At 38.1% G+C, this 26,788-nt stretch overlaps 1 protein-coding gene across 8 annotated transcripts in view; it reads left to right on the forward strand.

Moving 5' to 3' along the window:
* The window catches only part of TPPP (tubulin polymerization promoting protein), a 97,218-nt gene that overhangs the window by 4,833 nt on the left and 65,597 nt on the right, over positions 1–26,788 (forward strand). For 7 of the 8 annotated variants that reach the window (XR_012053960.1, XM_072924214.1, XM_072924215.1 and 4 more), the window contains exon 2: positions 8,002–8,253. Coding sequence is in view for 7 of the 8 variants with exons in the window: in XM_072924214.1 (XP_072780315.1) it covers positions 8,002–8,253 (252 nt within the window). In the remaining variant the exon portion in view is untranslated. Of the gene's footprint in view, positions 1–5,927; positions 6,003–8,001; positions 8,254–26,788 lie in introns of all 8 variants that reach the window. The other variant, XM_072924220.1, reaches the window with a different exon arrangement.

Here is a 26,788-nt window from a genome sequence, read left to right on the forward strand (position 1 = left end):
TTTTTGACTACTAAACTTAGAATGCTTTTGAGTCTCTGTTATCTCAGATTTTCTTAGATTCTGTCCCTGTAAATAGTTGATTCTCTAGATACTTTTACTTATGGGTGGTACTCAAAGTCCCCCATCTTAATGGAGTTTGAAGTGATTTTTCTGTAAAATCTTTGATCCGCTTTCATGGATCAAGCATCACTGATTTTTCATAAGTATTTTGAAAGGGTCCTGTAGAAGTTCCAAGTCTGGTCTGGGTGGGGGTGATGAGAGGATACAATGTACAGTGTATGAAGAAGTGAGGCTAAGCAAGCTCTACAATTGTAGTGGAACCTGTACTCAACTAATCTGAAAGTGATGACAGTCCCAGTGTGTTATTTGGAGCTGTAAATTAATTGTATGACTAACTACTGTGGAGAGCAGCTGTTGTCTTCCACTCTTTTCAGATCTGTGATTCCAAGTCTTTTTTTGATGCTCCATGAAAAAGTACCTTATCTAAACACGTGAGTCTCCTCTTTTGTTGTTCTTTAATTGGTGTCATATTCACTTTCTCCTGTGAAGGCGGTTCTAGACACTGGCTTGTATCCTTGCCTGTCTATGAAATTGCAGAATGTTTGTGTCCAGATTATTCATCTATCAACGACAACAGCCTGCCAGAGCTTAAGATGAGCACTTAGAAAGTGGAACTCTCAAATGGAGTAGTGGCATAATGGAAGAAAAGCAAAATAAGATTTACCAGTATGTGTATATATTGTGGATGCCTTATTTATCCTTTTACCTTCATAGTTAAAACTTGTGTCAGTGACACTGTATTACAGGATTACAGGTATTACAGGATATTGTGGAGCTAGTTAAAAGTTAGCCAGATACAGAATTTCTGTGTACTTTTAAGTGTTGTCAGGTGAACATGTATTTAAAATAAATAAGTTGCAGTGGATCTGTTACTGATAAAGATTTGTGTGTCTGTGTATAAATGCTTTTTTATATAAAGAAGTGATATTTATGGAGCAGTTCTTTGAAACGGAGGAATGTAATTTACTAAGAACTAAACTTAGTTTTGTATTTTGAGCAACACTGTAGAAGTAACTAGCTGAATAGCAATAGTTTTTAGAAATACAACAGCAACAATTATTTGTCAGCAAAATAATCTGTTTGCTGCATAATATGTTTTCTAAGTTAGATCCGTTAATGGATTATGTGATGGCATATGTTCACAGTCTGAAATACTGTTTTGTTGAGGAGAAACATTGGACAGGTTAAGTAGATACCTTTTCTGTTACTCTGTGTGTGTCCTGATGAAGGTCTAAATGTATCTGCATGATGTGGTCAGCCTCGCCCTTGTCCATAGTGCTAAAGTTGCTTATATTGTTAAGAGAACTCGAGGTTCAGCCATGCAATTCCTCATAAGGCCTGCAAAAGGTTTTCATTTTCTTTAGGTAAATATGGGTTAAACTGTAGATAGAGTTACTAGCTTTGCTTGTTTTGCAGAGGTCTCTGCTCATGTGCCTTCTGTGTTGTATGCTGGGGAAAATGGATGGCTGCCATTCACTTCAGCATCACATGTGCAGAAATATAACCAGAGCAGATCTCTGAAGAGAAATGCTTAAACTCTGGTTCCTGCAGGTTGCTGTGAAGGAAGCTTTAAGAGTGGTCTACTGCATTGCTTTTTATTAGCAGGATGTTGCATTTCTCCATCTGTTTATCCTTTTCTAAGCTTGAATGTTTATGCAAAAATATGGGAAAAAGATTCCATGTGCTGTACTTTGACTCTGCTGGTTTTATTTGGCATAAATAATTACAGAGAGAAAATAAATGAGAATTCCCTTTCTTTGCAATTTTGTTAAGTTTTTATAAGAAGGGAAGATGGATCAAGTACTAAAATAAACCAGATGCAGTCAGACAAATTCAAATGCCTTGCACAGTTTCATAATCATTAACTCAATTAACTCATGAAAACAATACCTCCTATGCTTATTGAAAAGTTGCTTTCTTTTTTACTTGGATTGGTTAGAAGGTCTTAAGAAATTTTGGATGGCAACTATTTGTGGTGTATTGGATAAGTTTTACGAACAGTACAGTAACAGATTCAGATAAAAATGCTGTCCTAAGCACCTACATGCTTACCAACACTTGGTGGGCAAGAAAAATTAGCAGGATTATGGAAGGTAAAAACAGGTAATACTGAACATATAAAACTAATTGTCTGGGGGATATGGTAGAAAGGTTTAAGAAATTAGGGAGGTATCAGGGCTAAGATTGAGACCCTGAACAGATAGTGCATTTTAGGTTGTGGAGCCTGAGGAATTTACACTGCAGACTTTGGTTGCTAGCTAGATGATGGCCTTGATGCTCAGTGTAAAAATAACTTTGTGTTGTCGTGTTGTGGGTTGCACTGGAGGTGGGTATTACACATGAGAAATAAGGCTGGCCTGGGCAAAGGTGAGTGTTACAGGAAAGAATAGATGCTAGCAGTACCATTATTGCATTGCAGCTGTGCCATTGTGCTGTTGAATTCTGCAAATTCATCAATTTTAGGAGTCAGAGGTCTGCTTGATTCTTGAATGAGTCTGCTGCTTAAAAGTATGAATTGGAAGTTTCCCTTAATTCACACTAGACTTTTGACCTCATTTTAGCAAATTCTTGGTTGATAAGTATTCTAAAGAATGAACAGTTTTAAAATAGATTGACTTTTCCATTAACATGAATGTATCTGAGGCTGTAATAATGTGGCAATGTCCTAGTCTGTTGTTCTGTCTTAGACAGTTATTCATTTCCATGGCAGTTGATGTTGTGAGATGTCTTCCATAAAAACTGTTTTTTAACACTGTATAAAACTGAGTGCAAATGAAAGCTATTAGAGGTGAGCTGGACAAAGCAGATGAAAAAGTATATGGTATAGCACAAAAAACTAGGCATTCAGATTTTTGTATCCTACTGATATGTGTATCAGTCTTAAGCTGTGCCAAGGGAAATATAGGTTGGATATTAGGAAAAAGTTTTTCACAGAAAAAGTGATAAAGTTCTGGAATGGCCTGCCTGTGGAGGTGGTGGAGTCACCATCCCTGGGTGTGTTTTAAAAAAGACTGGATGTGGCACTCAGTGCCATGGTTTAGTTGAGATGTTAGGGCATGAGTTGGACTTGATCTTGAAGGTCTCTTCCAGTCTAGTGATTCTGTGATGAGCATGTATATATGAATTTTTTTTTTTTTTTTTTTTTTTTTTTTGTAGAAAACAGTTTTTTTGATGTGGAGATCCCAAAGGGGTTTAATAGATTTGCAGCTAGTGAGAATATATTTTTATTTCCTTTATCAATTTGGAGAACATTGGCTCTTAGAGTAGTCATTACACTCATGTGTCTGCTTTATGTGACCTTAATAATTAAAGTAGTGTAGAATATGGGTCCCAAGGTCTTCATTATGTTCTGTATCTGGCAGCAGAACAGACATGTTTCTTCATCCCTCTCCTTTCGTTTCCCTATCCATGGCATGGCATGGCAGTGATGATAATTTGTGTTACAAATACTAAGCTTTCTTCTGAGCAAATAAGCCATGAATTAGTTGTCAGGGATGGGGCAGTGAAGGTGCTGTGGTGAATTCTGACTTGTTAGGACACATGCATATTCAAAGAGTTGCATAAGCTTCTGAAATTGTTGGAAAAAAAAAAACTCTGGGATTTAGTAAGTTTCCTTCCTCCTGAGAGATGGATTACTTATAAGAGCAATTCCCACAAATTTAAATCAGCACTATACCAGAATTCCTGCAGTTTGTTGACACCTGGAGAGGGTTTGGATAAGTGAAAGAGTATAAATTTGAGGCTTTGGGTATTCACACAGCTCTAGAAATTGACAACTGAAATTCACAGAAACATTAACTTCTTGTCCCATCTTTTATGGAAGAATCCAGGTTAATAAGTGATTTTATCTAGTGGAGGCCTCCCAGGTGTCTGTCTGCAGATGAGTATATATTCTAGTCTCTGGCTAAAAGGAAAGTTTTATGATATTAGAGAACTTTTTCTAATGGGTTAGGCATGTGCTGAGGACACAGATCTACACTTTCAGTCGATTTAGCATAAGATAGTAATGAAGTCAGTGGCTGATGTCAGTTAACATGAGTTTGATCCCTGGCTTAATCTCTGTATAATGTGCTGTATTATTTACCTATTTCAGATTGAGGAAAGGGACAAGAACTGGTTTTTTTCATGTTACTAAAGGACACAGACTATAGCAGTTCATAACACAGCACCTAACTCTCTTAAGTATTCTGTGGGTTTCTGAAACTCCATTTTTTTTGGAGGATAGTTGATCTAAACTCTAGCATCTGCTTGTACCTCTTTCTTATCTGGCTGCTTTCAGTGATACTTGGTTGGAGCATGCAGTATTTGGAGAGGATTGTATTAGTGACTAGTCCCACCTTCTTTCTGCTGACTTTTGAGATTGGTATTTTCTAATTGTATACATATTAGACTTTTTGGATGGTGATGAAAGGCATTTCTTTGGTTCCTGTAATTGTAGTCAGCATGGACACAGCTCATGCTTTTGAACAGTGGCTTAATTTTGTTTTGTCATATTTTAGATTTAGACTAATCATCTTAGTGTGGCCCTGCCCCAAATTACTCCTAATCTTTACTTCTAGCAGAATCTACCAAGCACCTTTTGATTCCTTTGTCCAGGGAAAAAGGGTAAGGAAGACTCAAAATGGCATTTGATCTTGAATATTTGTCAAATAGGTTATTCTTTATTTCTGTCTGAGAGAACATTTCTTCAACATGACATGATCTCCTTCCTTATCTCTAATCACTAAAAAAATTTAAAGGAGCATGCCCCATTCAAAGTCATAATTTCATATCCTGTGTTGTGCAGTTCTTTGCCTTCTAATTATAGTATGTTTACAAATATAGTTCTCTTCACACTTTGTTATTTGTTGTGTTAAGAAAGAAAAGCTGAAACTGAGACTAGATAATTTTTTCATAAATCCAGATATCTTATTTTTAATATATTTCATGCTATTACATAGGATTTTAACAAGTAAACTGTAATTATGATTCAAAAAGGAGTGTCTATGATAGTATTTGGCAACCACTGCAGAGCCCTTGTTTTAATCTCTCCTTGACTTTCTGCTTCAGATGGTGAGGATTTATTTGAAATGAGTCTGTTTTGCATACCATATTTCACCCTTCAAAACTAAAGCCTTTTCTGTAGTGTGGCTGCTCTGCCTGGTCCAGAACTACTCAAAAAAACCCAATACAATGTTCATTTATTAATGAGTGAGAGAAGTTAGTATGGAAGGCCATATGGTCTTTTCAGCATTTTTCCTATAACAAGTTTATAAAGTTTAAATTTCTTAGCTACTGAAAGTAAGTAAAATATTCTTTCAGTTGATACAGCTATCATATTAAAGACTGTATGAGATAGTAAAACACGATTCTGCTGTGCTGTGCAAAGTTGATTTATGGTTATATACAACAAAACACTATGCAAAACTGGCCAGCAAGGCACTGGCACTGGCTAAGGAAGGATTTTGTTCAGGAGATACCTAAAATACAGGAGATACCTAAGAATGTAGGTATGCAATTATATTTTCTAATTTCAGATGAGACAGTGGCGCAGATGTTTTCTTGTTTATAGCTTGTAAACTGTGCTATTGTATCTTTTAAAGATACTCACGCTGAGTATAGCTTCTTAAGAGAATTGCTAAGAGCAAGCAGGAGCTATCCTTGAAAACTTCTTAGAAAGTTTATTTACCACAAGATAAAATTACAAATTGATGCAAACTGTACATATCTTACCATTGCAAATTTCCACCTTCTCCTGTCCTGTTTCTTGCATACGAAGGTAACTTTGGTTTTTAATATCCTACACAGACTTTGTTTTTTGCTGGTCTGTACTCTCTTTCTCTAGCCAGTTAGTATTGATTTGGAAAATATCTGGCTCTGTATTCCAGCTCCAGCTGATTTGAAATACTACAAGCTTGGAAGAGACTTCTGCTTTTGGAAGTCAAGCTTTCTTGAATATAGAGGTACATCATAGATCTTCATGATCTGATTTTTAATGAAATACTCTGTTGTATATGTCATGTCAATAGTATTTTTTGGTTTTTTCTTATGTTCTTTTAGTCCTGTTTTGGTAGCAAAAGAATATAGCCTGATGAAACAGAAGATTTGATCTAGACATATTTTGGTAAATATACATGCATCTTAATGTTTGTAGTAGTTTTCAATTTACTGTGCATGCTTTTTGTTTTAGAGTTTCAGCGGTGGTGTGCTTTATGATAAGGTTTTTGAGGTAAAATTCCTCTTTGGACAGTAGGCAGAATGCAAAAGAAATAGAAATGGGAATTGGTTAATTTTTAATGAACTTGACATTTTCAAACTCTTTCCCCCCTCTCTGTGCTTCATTTTTTATTTCATAGGTGCATGTACAATTCTCAGGCCACAGTCAGTAAATTTCTGTCATAATAATTTTAATTTAGCATTTTGATTTGTTGGCCAAAACTTGTGCTGACTGTGTAAGCAAAACAGAAGGATTCCCCGGCTTAAGATATAACGAGGTATTTAAGCATTTACATGTTTTCAAAAAAAGCAGTAGTGCTTTGGCCATGCTATGTTTGCTCAAGTGTGAAGGACAGAGGTTCTTTTAGTCTGTTTTTAATTAAAAGATTATTTCTGATCAAAAACCTCAACAATAACTGCTGCGTAGCAAGTAGCTATGGTTAGTTCTGTTACAGTGTGCAAGAGAGGGTATGTTATGGTTGAGTGACAGAGTTTAAACAGTATAGGAAGAGACAGAATTTTAGAAACCTTTCCCTTACTGAGGCATTTGTACTGATGTACAGTATATAAACCAAGAGAACTTCCTATCTGATGAGGAAATAAAACCTTAACCTTAATACCTACCTGTCTCTGAATATGTTAAGCACATCCCACATACAGCTGGGGGGCTTTAGAAGAAAGGCTGGGTTAGTATGATGGGCTTTCCAGCCCTTTTCTAGCATTTGCCAGATTTCTGATACTGTAACCATCTCTTTGTGGGTTAAAAATTTGTAGCTGCTCCGCGGATGTTATGGTGGTGGCAGTCTGTGTGCAGCTAGTTGGGGCAGGCAGGCAGTGTGCCCTATGCCTAGGCTTTTTAGTGCCTAGGCTTTTTAGTGCCTCTTACTTCTGCCATGCCAAGAGTGCATGGGCAGAAGACAAAGGTTTCTATGACATGCTTCTGGCACTTCAGGGTTTGGGTTTTTTTTGTAAAGACACATGAAAATAGTATTCTATTATTCAGTTCAAGGTTTCATTTAAAAGGCAAACCTATAATATATGTACTTGGAGTAGTCTGAAAATTCTTGTCTGCAGTAGTGATATCCCTTCTCAGTATGCCTCCATAATGGATGTGTTCATTCCAAATGAATTCCACAGCTACAGTTCTCTGGGCATAAACTTGAGAAATAAATGGTCTGGATAACAAGAGAGACTTGTTTTGTACTTGTTAACCCTTACATAATGTAACATAAGGGTTCTAACATTAATATTTTTGTTGTATTTCAAAAATTTTTGAATTAAAAAAAAATTAAAAGTTGAAGTCCAGAAAATAAAGGGATATTTATTTTTCCTTCAGAAATACAAGTACATAGTAAGGCCTACAGTGTAATGGTCATACTTCTATTCAAATCAACAGAGTGACTGTGATGCTTGCCATTTAAGAAAAAAAAAAAGGAGCAAATATTAAGTGTTATTTTGATGGCTGATGTAAGGATGGTGAAACTAGTTTTGTGTCCCTAGTTTCTTGCTGTACCTTTTTTTGTTTTAAATGTACTAGAATTTTTTTTCCCAGATGGACAGAGAGTTACATAGTTCTGTGTTTAGACTGATGTTTGATGGTGGATGGTAGTGGTTCTTGCTAACTTTATAGACCATTTATACTTCATATGGACTTCATATGTTGTGACATGGACTCTAGTGTGTAGTTTGACAGAAAGTAATCTAGTGCAAATTAATGCAGTAACTTTACCCTCCGTTTCTTTGTAGCACAATGGCTGAAAAATCGGTGAAACCAGCAAAACGATTATCCTCAGAATCAAACTCTCATGAGGGAGCTACTGCAGGAGAAATAAGTGCTCTGGAAGAGGCCTTTAGAAAATTTGCTGTCCATGGTGATACAAGAGCCACAGGAAAAGAAATGCATGGGAAGAACTGGTCAAAGCTATGTAAGGACTGCAATATCATAGATGGGAAGAATGTGACAACCACAGATGTTGACATCGTCTTCAGTAAAATCAAGTAAGTTCATTTTAGCCATAATTTCATTGTCTTCCCGCTCCCCACCCTCCCCCCCCCCAACAAATGTTTTGTAGATATCATCTAAATTTACCTTCTGTTGCTTCTGATGTTGTGAGACACTGTTTGACAAAATCAATATCTTTCTTGTTCCTTTACAAAATTTTCTTGCTTGGTCGGAAGATACAGCTTTCAGCTTCTGACCTGCTATCTTAAATTGACTTCAGTTTCACAGGTGTTATACTATACAATGACTATGATGTGATCCGGATAAATGCAGGCTATTCCAATAAACTAGTCTGCAGTAAGTGGTATCAGTATTTCCTGAAAGATATCTGAATAAAGTCAGGATATCAGGATGATCTTGCCAGAGCTTGGTGTCAGAAGATGGAGGCTAAGGTGGGATATGTACTAAAAGTCAGTATTCTGACAGCGGTCATGATGTCCAGGACAACACCAGCTCACGTTTGAAGTGTAGGGCCATGCCAGACTGATGGTGACCCTTGGCTATGATGAACTAGGATTGTCTTAGTCGTCTAATCTTATTTTTGTGACTGGAACTTTAGTGAAACTTTCTCCCCAGTTGAAATCCTAGGTAGACTTAGTCAGAAACTTATCAAATCTAGGAGAAGATATTAAAGGAAGTATGTTAACAAGGAATTAATTTGTTATGGCATGTTCTGTATGAAGTCTCAAATAATTTTTTTGGTTTTGCTTTATGTGTAGAATTGGATTCTTTTCCCTTTCGTATTCTCCTGGCATCTGATATGATAATCTTGTGTTTTCTGCTTTTTATTACCACACTAACGGTTTAAATTGTCTCACACATCATTGTGTTGAGGGACATGCATTTTAATGGGGTCCCTTAATTGTACCTGTAGTCTGTAGGAACACTTACTTGGCTTGTGCACTCAGCTGTTATGGTGTAATGCTGGGAGGACATGCAAACTGCATGGCTTACAAGGTAGTTGGAAAATCTTGCTCCAAGTGCTGACTGTTTAGACTGCATGAAACTGGAGAAAGGCAGAGAAGAAAAGACCTTTAATCTTGAAAGTTGTCTGTGTAACTTGCATAGTGAGAATGACCTTACTTATTTGATTGATTTCTTTCTCTGTTTCTTTTCTCCTTGGGGATCTTATCTAGATAACTGAAAACACTACACATACACACTCCCACCCTCTTGTCCTTTTATCAGTCTCTACTTGAATGGAGTTAGGTATACTATCAGAGAGCTGGCTTATTTGAAATGGATGTTTAGGCTGTATGGTTTTGTTTCTTTCTTGATCTGTGATATTTTCAAATTTTCTTTGGCTAACATTTTGTTTTATTATTTTCTGTAGATAAATATAATAGTGCTTCTTTCTCACATCAGTTTCTGGGCTCTTTAGTGACAAGATGGCCCCATGATATGGCATAAACAGATGTGCCGCATTAGCAGATATAAGGAAGTATCAGGTTTGGTGACTGTTGGGGAAGAAGGAATCCGGTTCTGTTGCACAAGAGTGAATTGTAAGGTGACAGGTACCTGAGCTTCCCGGGGAATGTTAGCAAATCCCCTTGCTGCTGTTGAATGCTCCCAGCTCATCTTGGTGTTTCTTGTCTTTGTCTCTTGAGGGGGAGGGCTAGCTCAGCAGTTTTTCAGACCTTGTTCCTGTGACCACTGTTAAGTGTTGTCATTTATTTCTCTTGGAAGAGGCATACCATCTTGTCCTCTGTCGTGTTATCCTGGTCTAACCTCAGCCAGTAGCCAGTAGCCTCATCCAGCCACTTGCTCACTCCCCCACCAGCAGCACTGAGGAGATAATTTAGAGTTAAAGCTGGAAAACTTATAGGTGAGATAAAGACACTGTAATAGGAAAAGCAAAAGCTATGTGCACAAGCAAAGCGAAGCAAAGAATTGATTCACTGCTTCCTATGGGCAGGAGGTGTTCAGCCATCTCCAGGAGAGTAAGGCCCCATCACATGTGACAAATTGGGAATACAAACACCATTGCTCCAAATATCCTTCCTCTTCCTCCTTCCACTTCATATACTGACCATGATGTCATGTGGTCTGGAATATCCCTTTGGTCAGTTGGTGTCACCTGTCCTGGCTGTGTCTCCTTCCAACCTCCCAAGCACCCCCACATTCCTTCCCAGTGTGGCAGTAAGGAAAGCTGAAAAGGCCTTGTCTTTTCTGGATGTGCCGAAGTCCTGTTCAGCAATAACAAAAATATCGCTAAATTATCAACCCTATGCTCAGCACAAATTCAAAATACACACCCAGACCAGCCATTGTGAAGAAAATGAGCTCTACCCTAGCCAAAACCAGCACTCCAATATTTAGTAGCTTAGTGGATAACTCTATCAAATGCAAAAGTATCTTAATTTTTTATACTTATAACATATATTTTATGTATTCTTCTCTTTTAAAATGATTCTGTTTTTAAATTATATTGCTTATGTGGCATATGGGAACTGAGATTTGCTGTCTTTATTAGGAAGGTCTGTATTTTTTGAATGTATGTTTTCAGTAGGTATATTTCCACATTTTCTTAACTGTTGGAGTTTTGTGGGCTTTTTACATTTTTATTCTTGAGTGTCAGCAATTCTTTTTAGTCTAGATCACATTTATTTCACATATAATATTTTAGGTTTTAAGTTTTAAAAAGGGAAGATGTAATGGCTATAGAAACTCAAGTGTCAGTGATATGCTTTAACTTAGGAGGGTTAAGCATAAGCTGGGTATACAGGATTTCTTGAGCGTGTTCAGACAGCTGTTTTTCCTTGCTTTCTCTTCTACGTCACATTTAACCCTAAGCTCAAGGATAATGATAGATTTGGTAATGCATCAAAGCAGGCATACTCACATAATAAACTTACAGTAATTTTTATTTTGCAAGCAGCTTTTTCCCAGCAGAGCTCTGTTTTGACAAACCAGGTTTTTCCCCATCTATGTTAAATGTAAAACCTTAACCACTATAGAAGAATCTCCAACTCCCTCCAAAAGTACAAAGTGCAGCTTCTGTGCCTCAATAAGAATTCTCCTTATGGTTACCAGAAGGCTTTGTGCATCACTCTTGGTTTTGGGCTCTTGAGCAAAAGTGTGTCTCACAAGATTAGCCTCAACCTGGGATTCTTATGATCAGCCAAAGTGATGGTTTGGTGCAATGGGGCTGGTGAATTTTAGCAGTTGTAGGCTAGCCAGGGAACACAACAAATATTTAAAAAAATGTTTGCCATACCCAACCACAATTGCCATCTAGCATTGTGTTAGAACTTCCAAACATATTTTCTGTTGGTTCTGTTACTGGGAAACCACTGTACCTAGCAGGGTTGTTTTCTAGCAAGCTATACTTAGAGTTTATGACAATGGCACATGTTGTTCAGACACTAGAAAATAATTAATCTAATAGAAATGTTCCTTATTTATGAGTAACTATGTATAAAGCCCACATTAGTTGTCTTGCTAACCTTCCCAGGCTTCATTTATTATTCTAGTAGATACTGGCAAAATAGGTAGGAACTAAACATTGCTGATAGGGTAAAGTAACAAAGAAAATTAATAAGAGATATGTTTACTTAAGAGCTACTGGAAGATAATGTTTTATTCGGCTATTGGCAACTTGCTGTGCTCCAGGAGAGGTTTTACCTCAGAAGTAATGAACGTCTTTATAGACTAAACACCCCCTCTTCACCTCTGCCAAACCAAGTGAACAAAACTTCTGAAAGTTTTAAATAATCTGTGATACTTCTTGAAATCTGAGACCTATGTGTCTGTCTTTCAGAGATTAGTTCATTTGAAGTTAAGTTTAGTGTTGTTATAAAGATCGAAGAAATTCCATTGAGCCTTTGTTACAAATAAGAAAATAAGTGTAGAATGCAGGAGAATGTCAGGTCAGACTGAAATGTAGTTTGTCTGTTTATCTTGCATAAAAGGTCTACTGAAGGCCTTAATGTGAGCACAACATTTATATGTATTTGAGGATAAGAAGGAATAGTCTAATGTAAAGAACCCACAGTAGTAGACATGAAATAATTATTGCTAGAATTTCATTATTTGGTAAGAAAATATGTAAATTGGGTGATTTCTCTGCTGGCCCCCCCAAATATTTTTGTATAACAGGAATTTGTAGGGCTCCACAAGTCCTTCCAACTTGGTGGATTGTAATGCAAGTTTGTTTTTAAAATTGTTAGCTCAGAAAATACAAGAAATTAAATAGCAAAGAATTTTAAATGGAATTACTTGAAATGAAAAGCTGAAGCCCCCTATGAGAGTAGATATTTATTATTTAAATAAAATAAGTAAATATTTATTATTTGAGCAGAGTTAAAACACTCACATTTATGCCAAATCTTTGGATTGCATTAATGCAGTTGGAATAGTCTTCAGTTTCTGTGAATAGTCTGCAGTTCTTTTCTTAATTTTTAGGTTATAAAGCATACAATAAAGCCATCTCTTATAATGTCATTAAGTTTCCACGAATCCTGTACTTGCAAGAGCAAAAGAAATTGTGAAGAGTGAATGACAGAAGTTCTACCATATCTTACAGGATGAAATCTGTTAAAAAATGTAACAAAGCCAACAGAAGTGTACATAACTGTAAATGTAATTATGCAGTAAGCTTTCTTTTTTGTAGTTTCATGGTCAACACTTAAGATGTTGTACTTCTTTCTTCATGTGTTTCTTGGACTACATAAAACAGTAACACCATTTGCAGGGTAAATTTTAATTTCAAAGCTAGCCTAAAGTTGCTTGCTTAAAGTTATGTAAAAGTCCCTTCTGCTATTTGGTACCAGGAAAACCTTTTCTCTGTAAATGGCAAAGGAAGCAACCCCTTCTCAGAAAAACATGGCTTATGGGATTGTTAAAAAAAAAAAAAAAGCCTGAAAATACTTCCTAGGAAGTGATTGTTTTAACTGGTCCATAAATTCAGTGACATACTTGAAGACAAAGAATAAGTCACAGTCATATTCTATGGGAAAGGAAGTTTTCGTAAATTACTGTAGCTCTGTAGCTGAAGTATTTGTGACAGGACCAACACTAGTGCTCCGACTTCTTTTGTTACGATGATATCTTCAATTTCCCTGTAGCTCAAATTTCTGCTAAAATGTAGGAGTTTAGTATAAATATCTTAGTAATATTAGATCATTCAAAGCATTAATTTTTCCCATACTATCTGAACCTCATATAGACTTTTTTTTTTTTTTGAATGAAAAGTGGTAATGCAATCTGGGCCCACTGATTTTAGAGACATACAATATGCAGGCATGCAATAGCATTTGAAGATGGATGTTTTTCATGACAGTGAGAATTCCATGGGCATCTTTTCAGTCACTGAAACACTTGCCTGCTTTCTTAAAAAAATTTCTTCATTAACTGTTTCTTTTCTGGTACTCTTCTGGAGTTCCAAAAGTTTGTAGGCTGTGTGTCTTGTATTTTGCTTGCCATAGTGCAAGTATGGATTTAATAAATCTTGTAGTCTTGGAGAAAGCAAGCTCATGGTGACAGAGGAGAAGGGCACTGAAGAATTCTGCATTTGGTATGAAAAGCAACATGTGGCTGCATTCTTCTTATTCCAGCAAGATGGTCAGATACAACAGTCTAAGAACTTCAGGATTTTTGTATTAAGGAAAGCAGAACACCCAAGAATAATAGATGCTACTGAGCTTTTACCAGCATTCCGGCATGTTGCCATAGGAACTTAAATTTCTTTGTTTATTGAGGGTCAACAACTGCTCTGGGAAATTTGATACATTAGCTATGCAGTACACATACTCCACATGTTGTATGTAGTTAACATGGTCATAGTAATAGCCCCTATAAATATCTCTGCTCTTATTTTAGAAGTGTTACCACTCAGCCCTGCAAGAATATGGTTTAAGCACTGCCATAAAACTGCTAACTCTATGACATTATTAGATAGAAAAATAAAAATATTTCTGTTTACACTGGCATGTTACTATGGTTGCAGGCAGGCCTGGGTGACATCAGCCCTTGGATCCATTGTGAGCATTTATTTAGGTAGCCATGTCCATGGAAACATTTGTTTGTTTTGATGTTACTATGTGTTAAATTTTAAACAAATTTTTGTGGTTCTATACGGGATTGTTATTGAAGATTAGTTAAGCTGCAGAAGCTTTGTAAATATACCTTACTCCCTGCCCTCTAAAATATTCTTGGTAAAAGATCAAGTGGAAGCATAATTGTCTTCTGAAATGCCATTAGTAGTTCCTGATGTTGCTTTGACATGTTTTCTTGTTGCTGAGGAAGCCATGTATTCTAAAGCCCAGAAAACTCTCCTCCATCTTTTTGAGAAAGGAAAGTTTTGTTCCCATGGAGAATCTTCACAACACACTTTATTGTGCCCTGACTTTTGAGCAGACCCACCCGTGCACTGTCCTCACTGTCTTGCACACTTGGCTATTTAGCCTAATTCCCACAGCTTGGATCAGTCAGGTCTCTGCAAGAGTGCTTCCACCTGAGAACTGGGCTTAATGCAGCAATAGTTCATCGTGGCTGCAGGACTTGAAATGGGTACTGTTTGCTCTGAGAAGCTGGCAAGAAAACTCTTGGCAAGAATGAGTATGTGCTTTCCTCGTTTGTCAACTGTAATATAATTGTTGTCTTTTCTTTGTATTGAATAAGTATGGTGCTTCTTGCTTTCTTTTTGTATTTGAAAGGACTAGTACTTTGACACCTGAGCTCATTCAAAGCAAATACCTATCCATGAGGTTTCTCTGAAGTAAATAGTCTTTAATGGAGATTTTTACTGAAGCCTCTCAGACTTTTCAAGTATTTAAATAGGTATGAAGTGGTCTTTATATATAAATGAAGTACCTAGTAGTTGCAAGGTGTGTTTTACATCCCTACTGGAGACATTATTTTGATATTGACATAGAAAAGGATTTTTGTAATCCTACTTTATGCATGAAGTAGGCATAGCTGTTAACTTTTGTACTTTAGTATTCCTGCATCAGGAAATCAGTTTTAAGTGGCTGCAGAACATTATGCAGAGCAAAATCTTTTCTGGTAAGTCTCAGGCAAATTGTGAAGTTGTACATTTTTAGGTAGAAATGTAGGTAAGTTTCAACAGAAAGTGTTCTTTTTTTGCCACATCTATATTTTAATTGAAATTGAGATCCAATTGCCTTTTTTGCCTAAAGAGCCAAATGTAATGTTGCCATTTGCACTTAATCCTTCAAAAAGCTTTTCATTAAAAAAAAAAAGGAGGTATTCTCTGTCTTCTGCCAAGAGGCATAAATTCTAAATGTAAAACAATGATAGCATATGAGAAGGAAGACTTTTAAATTCACTTGCTGTAACACAGGCATGTTTTATGCATGTATAATGGGTAAATTTTGTACCTGTAATGATGTTTGCTGATTAGGATTTTAAAAACACCATTTTGCAGGACATCACATGAGAACCTGTAGATATGATGGTGAGTGATTAATTTCCCAGCTGATATGGAATGCTGCATGATGTCATACAAAGTACTATATATAGCAGCTTCCTTGGTATTTACCACACTTTGTGATCTATTCCACATGTGTTTCACACAAACTTCTGCTGGCTTAGAGTAGAAGTCAGTTGTTTTGGTTTTTGTTTTTTTCAGGTCAGCCTATTGCACAGCATAATTTAGAACTACCTGCTTTTCATTTATAAAAGCATCTATGTGGAATCTGCCTTAGTTTTACTGACTAAATAAACTAAGTAACAGGCAAGTATTTTCCAGATTGTTAAATATTAGTTTTGATTTCATGGATTGAAGTAGAAGATGATTAAGATGCCGAGGACAAGGCAGCCTTGTCTGCAGCAACTAGGTGATTGTAAAGTTTAAGACCCTGAGGGGAATGATCAATATTAACAACAGAATTACAAACCTGAACTTCAGAAGGGCAGATCTTGGCCTCTGCATTTTCTCTCTGGTAGAGGTGTCCAGGAGAGCTGGTTGGTCTTCAAGGCAGCTTCATCAGAGCACAAGTGCATTTCATTCCCATGTGCAGGAAGTCAGGCAAGCATGGCAATGGGCTAGCAAGAGTAAACATGGAGCTTCTGACTGGGCTGGACCACGAGAAGGAGGTACACAAGAGACGGAAGCAGGGAGAGGCTTTGTGAGAGGAATAAAGCCCATGCATGAAGAAACAGTGAGCAAAGTTGAAGTTCAGGCCAATCAGCATAACCTCAGTCCCTGGGGAGGTTATGAAGTCAATCCTCATGGAATTCCTTTCTTAAAACACAAAGGACAAGAAGGTGATTTGGAGCAACCAGCATGGATTTGCTAAGGACCATTTATGCGTGATTGACCTCATTGCTTTCTCTGATGAAATGACTGCCGCTGTGGGTAAAGGGGTGTAGTTAGTATACATTGATTAAAGCAAGGGCTTGACTCCAGTCACATCATCACCAAATTGGTGAGGTATGGGCTGGAGAGTGGGCCAGCAGTCTAGGGGGCAGCTCTGGAGGTGGTGATGGTGTCAGTGTCGTCATTTAATAACCCCAGCTAGAAAATAAGCCCCATGTAGCCACTCTGTTTCTACCACCAGTGGGATGAGGAAGAGAATTAGAAGGGTAAGAGTGAGAAAACTCGTGGGTTGAGTAAAAACAGTTCAGTAGGAAAAGCAGAAATCACTCACACAAGCAAAGCAAATAAGGAAAACTAAGGAAGTAATTTACTCTGTCCCATGGGCAGGCAGGTGTTCAGTCATGCCCAAAAAAGCAGGGCTTCATCATGCAGAATAGTGACTTTAAAAGATGTCCTCCACTTCCTCCTTCTCAACGCTTATATGTGAGCATGATGCCATATGATATGGAATATACCATGGCTCAGTTGGGGTCAGCTGTCCTGACTGTATCCCTTCCCAAATCCTTGCATACCCCAGCCTTCTCGCTGAAGGAGAAGCAGAAAAGGCCCTGAAGCTGTTTCACTTCTACCCAGCAATAACAAAAACATCTCTATATTATCAACACAGTTTTCAGCACAAATCCAACATACCACTTCATACTAGTCACTCTGAACAAAAATTAACTCTACTCCAACCAAAACCAACACAGATGGAAAACTTCTGAAGGTGAGGTGACGGTAGTCCTTGCAGTGAGTGTGAGTTGTGGCAGCAAGGAAGGGTAGCTACATGCTGGGCTGCATGAGTCAGTGTGTGGTCAGCAGGTCTGGGGAGGTGATCCTTCCATTCAGTTTGAACTTGTAAGACTGTCTTGGAGTGCTGTGCCCAGTCTGGGGCTCCCCTGTGCAGGAAATAGGTTGATACACTGGAAGAGGCCTGGTGCAGGGCCACCAAGATGATCAGGGGGCTGGTTGTGGTGCATGGTGATGTGTAGAATAAATATAAGTTTCTTTGTGCTCCTGTATAGGCAGTAGAAATTAACTTCTTGTTCTGAAGTTGGACCGGAAATTTTATAGAGAAAAGATTTGTGTGTATGGATGTTATTTACTCCTCAAACTAGATGTGACCTAGAAATCCTTCATCTCAGAAAGAGGATTAATATACTATACATGTTGCAATTAGATATATTTAATCTGCCTATGTGTGTAAAACTACTTAAACAATTTAGATGTAGTCTGCTTGGGATGTGATGTTTGAGAATGGAAGTATGCTCCATCTGACATGGTGTTTATCATTCTTCAACCTTTATGTTTGTCTTTCCTTAAAAAAGCAACAGTGGCTTGACTTGGAAGAGCCTAATTCATGTATTCTCTCCATTATCGAGATGTTTAGGAAGACTTATTTGCAACAGGATTGAAGCAAGTCTCAATAAAGACTGGACATTAAATCCTCACCAGGATTAGTTAAAATAGTGGCATAAAATTTCTGGCATTATTGAAGGTGCTTTATTGTTTTCTTTTGTGTGGGTGTGCCCATGCACGTGCCTAAACCAAAGGAACACAAATGAAATCCAAATTTTAAATGAAGCTTGATCTCTGTTTCTGACTTTCTGCAGACTTCTAATGCATGTACGTGTATTCCCATGAATTTATAAACAAAGAAAATACAGTTTTGGTATGGAGTTCTGGTACAACGCCCCCCACACCCCAAAAAAGGGCAGACTTTCTCTTTGAATTTTTTTTCCATGTTACAGTCATTGTTTGTTTCTTATTTTTACAGAGTTGTGGATATTACCAGCAGATTGATAATTTTCAAAACCTTGCTGAGACTATGAATGTTGGTGCCGATTGTGCAGGCTCCCAGAGCATTTTAATTGCGTTAAGAAATCTCCGTGGCAACTTTTTCTGGGAGGATGTGCTGTTAGATAGTGAAGTTTTATGGCTGTTTTATGGCTGAAGGAGCAAATGTAGGAAAGCATTCCATTTCAGCAAGGAAAGGTGACTGCAGCTGACAGTGTAGCCAGGAGTACTGTGGCTAAGGTGTTGCACCCTTCCGGTGAGGAGTAAGAAGAGCAGCTCACCTACTGCCTGTCACCAGCGTTTTTGGCAGCGCAGGCGCTCCCAGCACTGATTGCTGAAGAGACACAGTCAGTCCCTTGGGTCGGGCAGGGGCTGTTTCCTTACTGTCTGGACGTTTGTAATTCAGGAAGGAAAACCAAGCAGACGATCCTACCTGCAGCGTTTTGCATCCTTAAGTTTCTGCCTAAGCTGTGGAGCAGCTTTAAATCAATCCCGAATCTTTGTCAGCGATGGCAGGCGGTGGAAAATACCTTGAGGCAAAGTTGTTCCAATGGAGCCAAGAGTTGGTTGTGAAAGCGAGGGCACTCGGTGTCCGTTTGGAATGTGTGATATTCCTGAAGTCTAGTAGGTTTTCTCGGTGCTTTTCCTTCCCAGGAATTGGTTGTGGAGAGCCTTTTGGGAATGGTGCCATGCTGTGTGCAGAGCTGCCCAGCACAAAGCTCCCGCAAGCTTGCCAGGGGCTGTGGTGCTGCAGGAGTGAGCCCTGTGCAGCCTCAGGAGGGTGGTGCTGCACTGCCCTGCTCATGGAGCCCTTTGCACTGTGCTGGGTGCAGAGCTTTTGTGACATTTGCTTGGGTTCGAACTGTGAGCTTTGAGGGGAAGGATGGTCATGTGTGCTGACAGAAAATGAGGAACACTACCTTGGCAGCACTGAATTGTCTTTCCTTTTCTTTGCCTCTACTTTGTTCTGGAGGGGAAAGTCCTGCAAGTGTGGGAAATCTTTCAATCTCACACTGTTACCTTATTTTCATGATTGTGGCTTCTAGCCTCTTGACACAGGAGTTGATTTTATGGGCTCTTTTGAGTCCATAAAATTCATACCGTTTTCCTGCTGCAAACAAGCCAAGCCAGTGCAGCTGCAGAGCTTTCAATTCATACATTTTTCCTTGGCAAACTGCTATATACTTCTGTTAACTTATTATTGTGTTACTAAAATCCTCAGAACAGTTGAAAGTTTTCTACAATGCTCTTTTTCTAGGCAGAAATGTAGAAGACTCTGAAGAAAAGGATAAGCCACCACCATCATCTGGTGAGCAGGAGCCAGCACATCTGTTAGTCTCTGCTGTTACAGGAGAGCATTGTACCACTTAGTGCCATTTGTGATCATGGGCATCAACAGCTGCAGAACACTGGTGATCTTTGGCGCCAGGCTGTGACTCTCATGACACATGACAACACTTGCTTCATTGCCCAGATGTCTTGGATCTTTATTATATGCCCTTCAGTTGCAAATATTGTTTAAAAATTAAAATAAGCTAACAAGTAGTTACTGTACTGTCAATATGGTGTTTTTAATGTTATGAAGATGCAACTGATAGCTCTTATATAATTATAATTGTGTACAAGAGAAGTTGTTTTTCTTGCAGTTAACAACAGATAATACAGTGATACTGTAGCACAATAGTAATTCATTACAGCGCAACTGAAAAATTTATGTGAGAAAACAAAATGGGTCTGTTCTTATTGTCTACAATCTATCTCAGGTATACAGCATCTCCAGATATACTCCTTACAATTCCGAGTACAGTACCAATTAACCCTGGATTTAGATTTGACGTGTTTGTTGCTCTCTGTGGGGTGGTGTTTGTTAAACTTCTGAATGGAACCAAAAGTGCGAAGAATGGAGGGTTTTTCTGACCCAAACCAGTGTGAGAGTGGTCTCTGCTGACTAGAGGATCCTAGAATAGACAGTTGGGCAGTTCTTACTCATCATATGCAGTCTGTATTTCACCGAAAGGTGTTAGGTGTTTGCTTCTGCTAGAACAAGCCTCTGTGTTATGGGCTGCTTAAAAAGTAAAGACTGCAATATTTACCATCAGCTCTCCCATCACTTTCTGTGCACAACAGCTACTGCTGCTGCATACTTAAGATAGTTTGTGTTACTAGGGGAATACCAGCTCACCTGTTAAATTTTTTGCTGAAAATTAAAAAGATTCCAAAAAAAAAAAAAAAATCAAGTAAAACATCCTCCCTAGAAATCCTCTCTTAGAAGGTCCTATTTTGATACTAGTCCTATTTTGATACTCCTTTATGGGCTGTCTTCCTGTGTTGCAATTTTAAACAGGTAGTAAGTAACTTTTCTTCCAAATTTAGGCTGTTTACATTTTCTTCCTGTTATGGATGCTGTGTGGAAGTAGATGCCTGAGGCATTTTTAATCCAAGTGGAGATCAGCGTGTGTCAAACTGTTTGTATTTGGCATGGTGCCAACAGAAAGTTTCGTAAGTTTCTAAGCAGTATGCATTGATTAGTGTTTTCAGCTCTAAGAGAGGATTTCTAGGGAGGATGTTTTACTTGATTTTTATTTTTTTTTGGCATCTTTTTAATTTTCAGCAAAAAATTTAACAGGTGAGCTGGTATTCCTGAAAGAGCCTATAAGCAGAAAAAATAAGAAAAGGGAAGTAATTTAGCATTTATAGGTTCTGTCTTTTTTTAGTCTAAAGAGCTTTCTAGGTTGAGAGATAGGTTTCAAGTCTAACAGAACAATATGAGAAGGTACAGAAAGGTAGTTATAGTAAAAGAAAATATGTACCTCATATGGTAGCCACTCTATTAGGTGATTGTCATGTGTATATCCAGAAATAAAGAATTTTAATTCTATATGTCAGATGAAAACAGTGGTGAATGAACTGTCTGATATATGCCTTCAGGACATTTTTAATGCTAATTATTAGAGATAATGGAGTGGTGTGAATACAAATCTAAAATTAAGGACTATAATCTGATTAAATGATTTTTTTGTTCCCAGTAAGTCCTGATACTAATTTAAAAATAACAATGAAGAATATTCAATTTAGTAGATCCTTTAGAGAGCCAGTGCATTTGCCATGTGTTTCAGCAGTTCATCCTTTATTAAAAATACATAAATAGCATGATTTTTTCCCAAGACTTCATAGTAAAATCAAATAGAAATTAATTCCTTACTGTTACAGAAAAATCTGGTGCTGTGCTGTCCTCTTCTAGACAGATTTCTTTTCTTTCATCACTTCACATCAGCTGAGAGTAATGGGAGAGATTTACATTATGCTGGGAAATGTGTTGAACTAAAATGCACAGAACTAGCTTGATCTTTTTTTTTCCAAGACAACAGGCTGTTGCTGACTGGGACTCCTCTAACCAGATGGAGAAAGCTATAGAGATGGTACTTGGCAGTTAAATAAGCTGCTTGGTTGTCCTGCTTCTGTACTGAATGGGATGAACTCTGTGTGCTGATTTAACATTCTAGTTTTGAGTCTGATTTGCAAATCCAGGTGACTGCAGCTTCAGTCTACACTGGCCATTCTGAACAATTTTGATAATTCCTTTCCTTGTCAGAATCTGTGGTATTTAAATGATCCCAAGACTGTAGAAAGTCTCTGTCTTTCAGCCCCGCTGCCAAAGAAGAAGCCATAATTCGTCTGTGCTGTTTTCAAGGTTGTTTATTCTTGCTTATCTCTAACATGTTCTGCTGCCCTGCCGCAGGTCTGTCCTGCAGGGCAGCGTGTGGGGCTCTGCCCTCAGTGGGATGTTACAAACATTATATACCAGAAACTACGTGTGCTATATTTACAATAATGTGCCAATATCTATCATCTACGTTAAACAGTGTGTCCCCAGCCTAAACCAATAGAAAAATGCCAACACTACAGTGAAACATGGAGGGCATGAAGAAGGAGAAAAAGGACAAGACATACCAAATTTCCTCCATCTTGCCCCCTTTGAACCCCTGATCTAGAATCCTAAAATTCTACTTTTGCGCCTGTGCCACACTTAATTATTACTTATATCAAACACTCAGAGCTTGTAATTCATCCTGTAAGATTGAAAACTCTTTTCCATGGACAGAGATCACAGACAGTGTCTCTCGGGGCTCTGTACAGGGGGGTTCCTGAACTCCTGCCAGGGTGCCAGGCCTTCCAGGGCAGCCAGAGGAATGCACCGGATTCCCACGTTTCCTGATGTAGTTTTGTGTTCTTTGTCCAGCAATACACTATCTCATGCATTCTTGAAAGATTGTTCCTTTTATTTCCCTTTTAGATGCTACGCTGTGTCACCCAGTCATTGGCTTCCTTGTCTTTGAAAGCCATAGTCCAGATGGACAGTGAAGTGATGGTAACCTGAGGTAAACAGCAGAGGTATATAAGAGCAGTCAGATTTAAGGACTACCCATAGAGAGCTGGACTTCTTTAATGTTAAAGGCATTAACTTGATGTTATTTGACATGACATTTGCTCTTTTTGGAAATTTTTCAACTCCATTTGTCAAAGCTTTGGGATAAAGAAGATGACACATTTTCTGGTGACAGTTACCCAAATAACTTAGGCCAAGTGTTGATTAGATTTGTGTATGTGCTTGCCCCAGGTGTGATCTCCTAATCTCGGAAGAAGTCATTTGCTGAAGAGCACAGCTTCTGCAACATGCATAGGGATTTTTAAAGGGGTTACAGTATTGACTAACCTCCCCAACAGCATTGTTAATTGCCATATGCTGTTGTTTTTAGAAAAGGAAGCATATAGAGTATACCTGGTTTGCATGTACTCAGAAGATTTCTGCTCAGAATTTTTGCTTGTCATCTTTGTTGAACTCCATTTGAAAATCTGGAGGTTTTTTTGAGCTTTGAAGTGTGAGAGGATTTGGCTTCTAATGCCTCTGAAGGGGTGGATACCCTATAACTGCTGCAGGTTAGATAGACATAAAGACTTAGTAGTTTTTGTAGCTGTAATCTCAGAGCTTTGTCTGTGTAGGTACAGGGTACTCTGTAGGTGTAGGATAAGATATTCAGGAGTGTGTAAAACTTGCTTTTATTGTGTTCTACCCTGTCAAACCTTGTTAAGTAATTGAAGGAGAGCATTTGCCTGAATCATTTGCTGTTGAATTTCTGGAGGTTTTGCTGTCCTTACTGTGAGACATTAAATAACCATAAATATATCTATGGAGAACTTAAGTTAGTTTAAACTGACTACTTTTTATAAACATTCCTAATGTAGAGGTTCTGTAATAAAAAAGACCAACATGTAAACCTGCAAAGATGTTTGTCTGTTGTGTGTTTTGGGAGGTTTCAGAGTAGACCTGCACAAGCTGGTACCCGCAACAGAAAACAGCTGAACTGTGTATATATACATGGCATTGTGTTAATCTATTGGTTTTGTACCATCCTATTTTCTTGCCAGAGCCAGTTTGCTTTGTGCTTTATAGGTTGTGAGGATGTACTATCTGTGTTCTTCATTCAGCAGATTTTGTTCCACAAATAAGTTAGTATACACCTGGAAAGTAAGACAGTTTTCTGACATGCATTGGGATAAGAGCACAGAAGTCTAATACTAATTGCACCATTTCCAATTCCACAAGTCCACTATTTAGCAAACTCGTCCTTTTATACAAAGCATTGTGGGAATAGATACATTGAATATTCTTGCACCAACATGTCAGTGGATGACAGTTTGGAGCAATACTTTGTTGCTTCTGCTGGTGAAATCAGAGGCTTTGAAAAAAACAGTTTCAGAATTGAGATAGTAATCCAAGAAAAATGGACATGAAGCTTCATTTTCTGAATGTAAGTATCTGAGAGTTGCTGGAAATTGCTAGTGTAAGAATGTACTAATTTGTGTTTGCAGATGAAAAGTACCCTTTTGTACAAAGCAGAAATCAAGAGGGCAGCAAATCCCACCCAGCACTGGCTCTATACCTTCCTTCAGTAGGTGTTGGTCTAAATAAGTCACAGATTTCCAAAAGAGTATATGCTTGCTCTTTTATAGTTTCCTCTCTGCTTTCACAATTCATTCCAGCATCTTGGAGTCCTCCAATTGTTCCTGATCATTTTGATTTGCAACTATGGGGTTGCAACTACGTGGGTAAACATCCCTTTATTGTAAAGTTTTGCATGTTTTGAGTAGAGAAGTGCGATGTAAATGAGAGAATATCTGTATTGGTATCAACTGTCATAATTTTCTGCCTTTCTTTTGGATTGGTTTCAGATGCACGTGAGTCGGCATTATAAAGACTGATACACAGATCTTCAATCCAGGGGAGGTGATAGGTCCCCATAGAGAATTTGGTCTCTCTCTGTTTATAGCTTTCACAAAGTGCCAAGACATTATTGGCATTGAGTGTTCTGCAGATTCTGTGGCACAACTGAGAGTTACATTTGGAAAATATGTTCCCTGCTCTGGACACAGAGAGGATCAGTCTCACACAGGGAGTCAAAACGGCTTCTTTTTGAAGCTGGAGGTAGTTTTATTGTATCTACTTGTTTGGCAGGCTTTCTCTGTTGTTGGGGGTTTTTTGTGAGGAGATGGATAAAGCTCTTTGCTTTGCCTCTGTTGAATTATTTTGGTCTCTGAGTTCACCGACATGCCTTAATTACTTGTGAGGTGTACTGGGGCTTCATACAGTTGTTCTTGGTTATGATTTGTAGGGGGATTTTCATTCAGATTGAGGGTTGCATTTTCAATTGCAACAACCTTGTGCTGAGATGAAAAGTGTCTAGAGATTGCTTTTGAGGTATACGAAGTAAATGGTCAGATGCATTAGCTATTTTTTCCCTAAGCTGTGCAAAGGTAGGTATCTATCTCCACAAGTTATGGTAAAGATAAAGGCATAGCAGAAGAACTTATTAAAGAATATTCTCTGCATTGGCAATAGCAGACATATGGATTTGGTTTGTGGATCCTGTAGTGGAAACAAGATGCTCTCATGTGTAAATGTTACAGGGGCTTTGCTGCTCTATAATTTAGCCTTACCAATTCCCATCTGCACTTTTTAAAAATAGTATTGTTCTCTTCAAATGCTCTCCTACTCTCATTTGTAATCTGTTTGAGAGACTGTTTTGGCCACAGTCTACCTATTCTTCTGTCTTGCTTTTTCTGTTGTAAAATGAGAATGTTGCCAATGCAGACAAATTCCATCTCTAATTGCTGTTTCATAAGACATGAAGATACGAAAGACATGGGGAGCAGAACATCATTCTGGATGTTGTCATTTTGACATAGAGTGAGATCTCCGTTGCAAGGAGACACAGAATGGGAAATTCTCCAGGCTTGGGGATTGTATATTTAGAACTTTGCTGTCACCATCCAATTTTCCCTTTCATATGGGAAGACAGTCATCCAGGAGGGGAGAAATGTGCAGTCTCTCCATTATTTCTGTTATATTTCTTGGTTTTTTTGAAAGAGTTATGCTTTGTGCATAACTGCAGTCTGGAATCTCCTTTCTTGAAGGTCGTGATTTGGTCCTTGGCTGTTGGTTATGGCAAACAGTTTTGTGGCTTTCTCTGCATGTGACCTATGGATATGGACTAACACTGTAGTTAGTTTCTTTTTTTTCACTTGGTGTGTCATTCTTGATTTCACACCTTTCTGTCTCCAACCATGGTCAATGACTCTTACACACTGAGATCATGCTGGCATCAGTTAACACCAGCTGTCTATTTTTAATGCTGCCATCTTCTCATATTGCCAGCAAAAAATGTTAGCAGATATACATATATCCATGTTTTCTCTCTGTCATCAGGATCACTGAAACAACCTCTTTCACAAATACATACTTTTTTTACTTAGAGAGTTCCCTATCATTGAGCTGTCACTGGATTCAGAAATTGCTTTTGTGGTTAGATGTGATTTGATATGGAAAACAATCGAACTCTGTGAAATCATTTGAAAAGCTGGAATGGTGCTGTTGTAAAACCATCTGACAATGATATTTTCTTAGTGAGACAATCTGATAAAACTCTTTAAAAAATTAAATTCAGTGTAATTAAGCTCTAAAGGAAAATTCCACCTTGAATTAGAGGACTGCTGCTCTAGCTTCCATAGTTGCATTTTAGTTTTAGCAATGAGTTGCTTACTGCTGAGCTTGTCTGCTGAGCTGGCTGCAGCTCACAAATATATAAAGCTGTGTTGCTTTGTTTAAATTATGCTTCAGAAGTAACTATGCAAAGATGTTTTTGAAAAATACATATATTGCAACTGGGTTCATTGTGTCCATAGAGGGGTGCAGCTGCTGGCACCAGGCATGAGAATACAAGAGCCAGGTCTTTGTTTCAGAAAGCTCAAGAATTTATTTATTACCCCTGGGGAGGAGGGGCAGGATGGAGAGGAAAGACTGGGCAAAGGCAGAGTCATGGGGTTTTTATAGGGTATTGCAGGGTGGAATTAGGGTT

Source organism: Taeniopygia guttata, chromosome 2, assembly GCF_048771995.1.
Source record: "Taeniopygia guttata chromosome 2, bTaeGut7.mat, whole genome shotgun sequence".
Lineage (NCBI taxonomy): Eukaryota > Metazoa > Chordata > Aves > Passeriformes > Estrildidae > Taeniopygia > Taeniopygia guttata.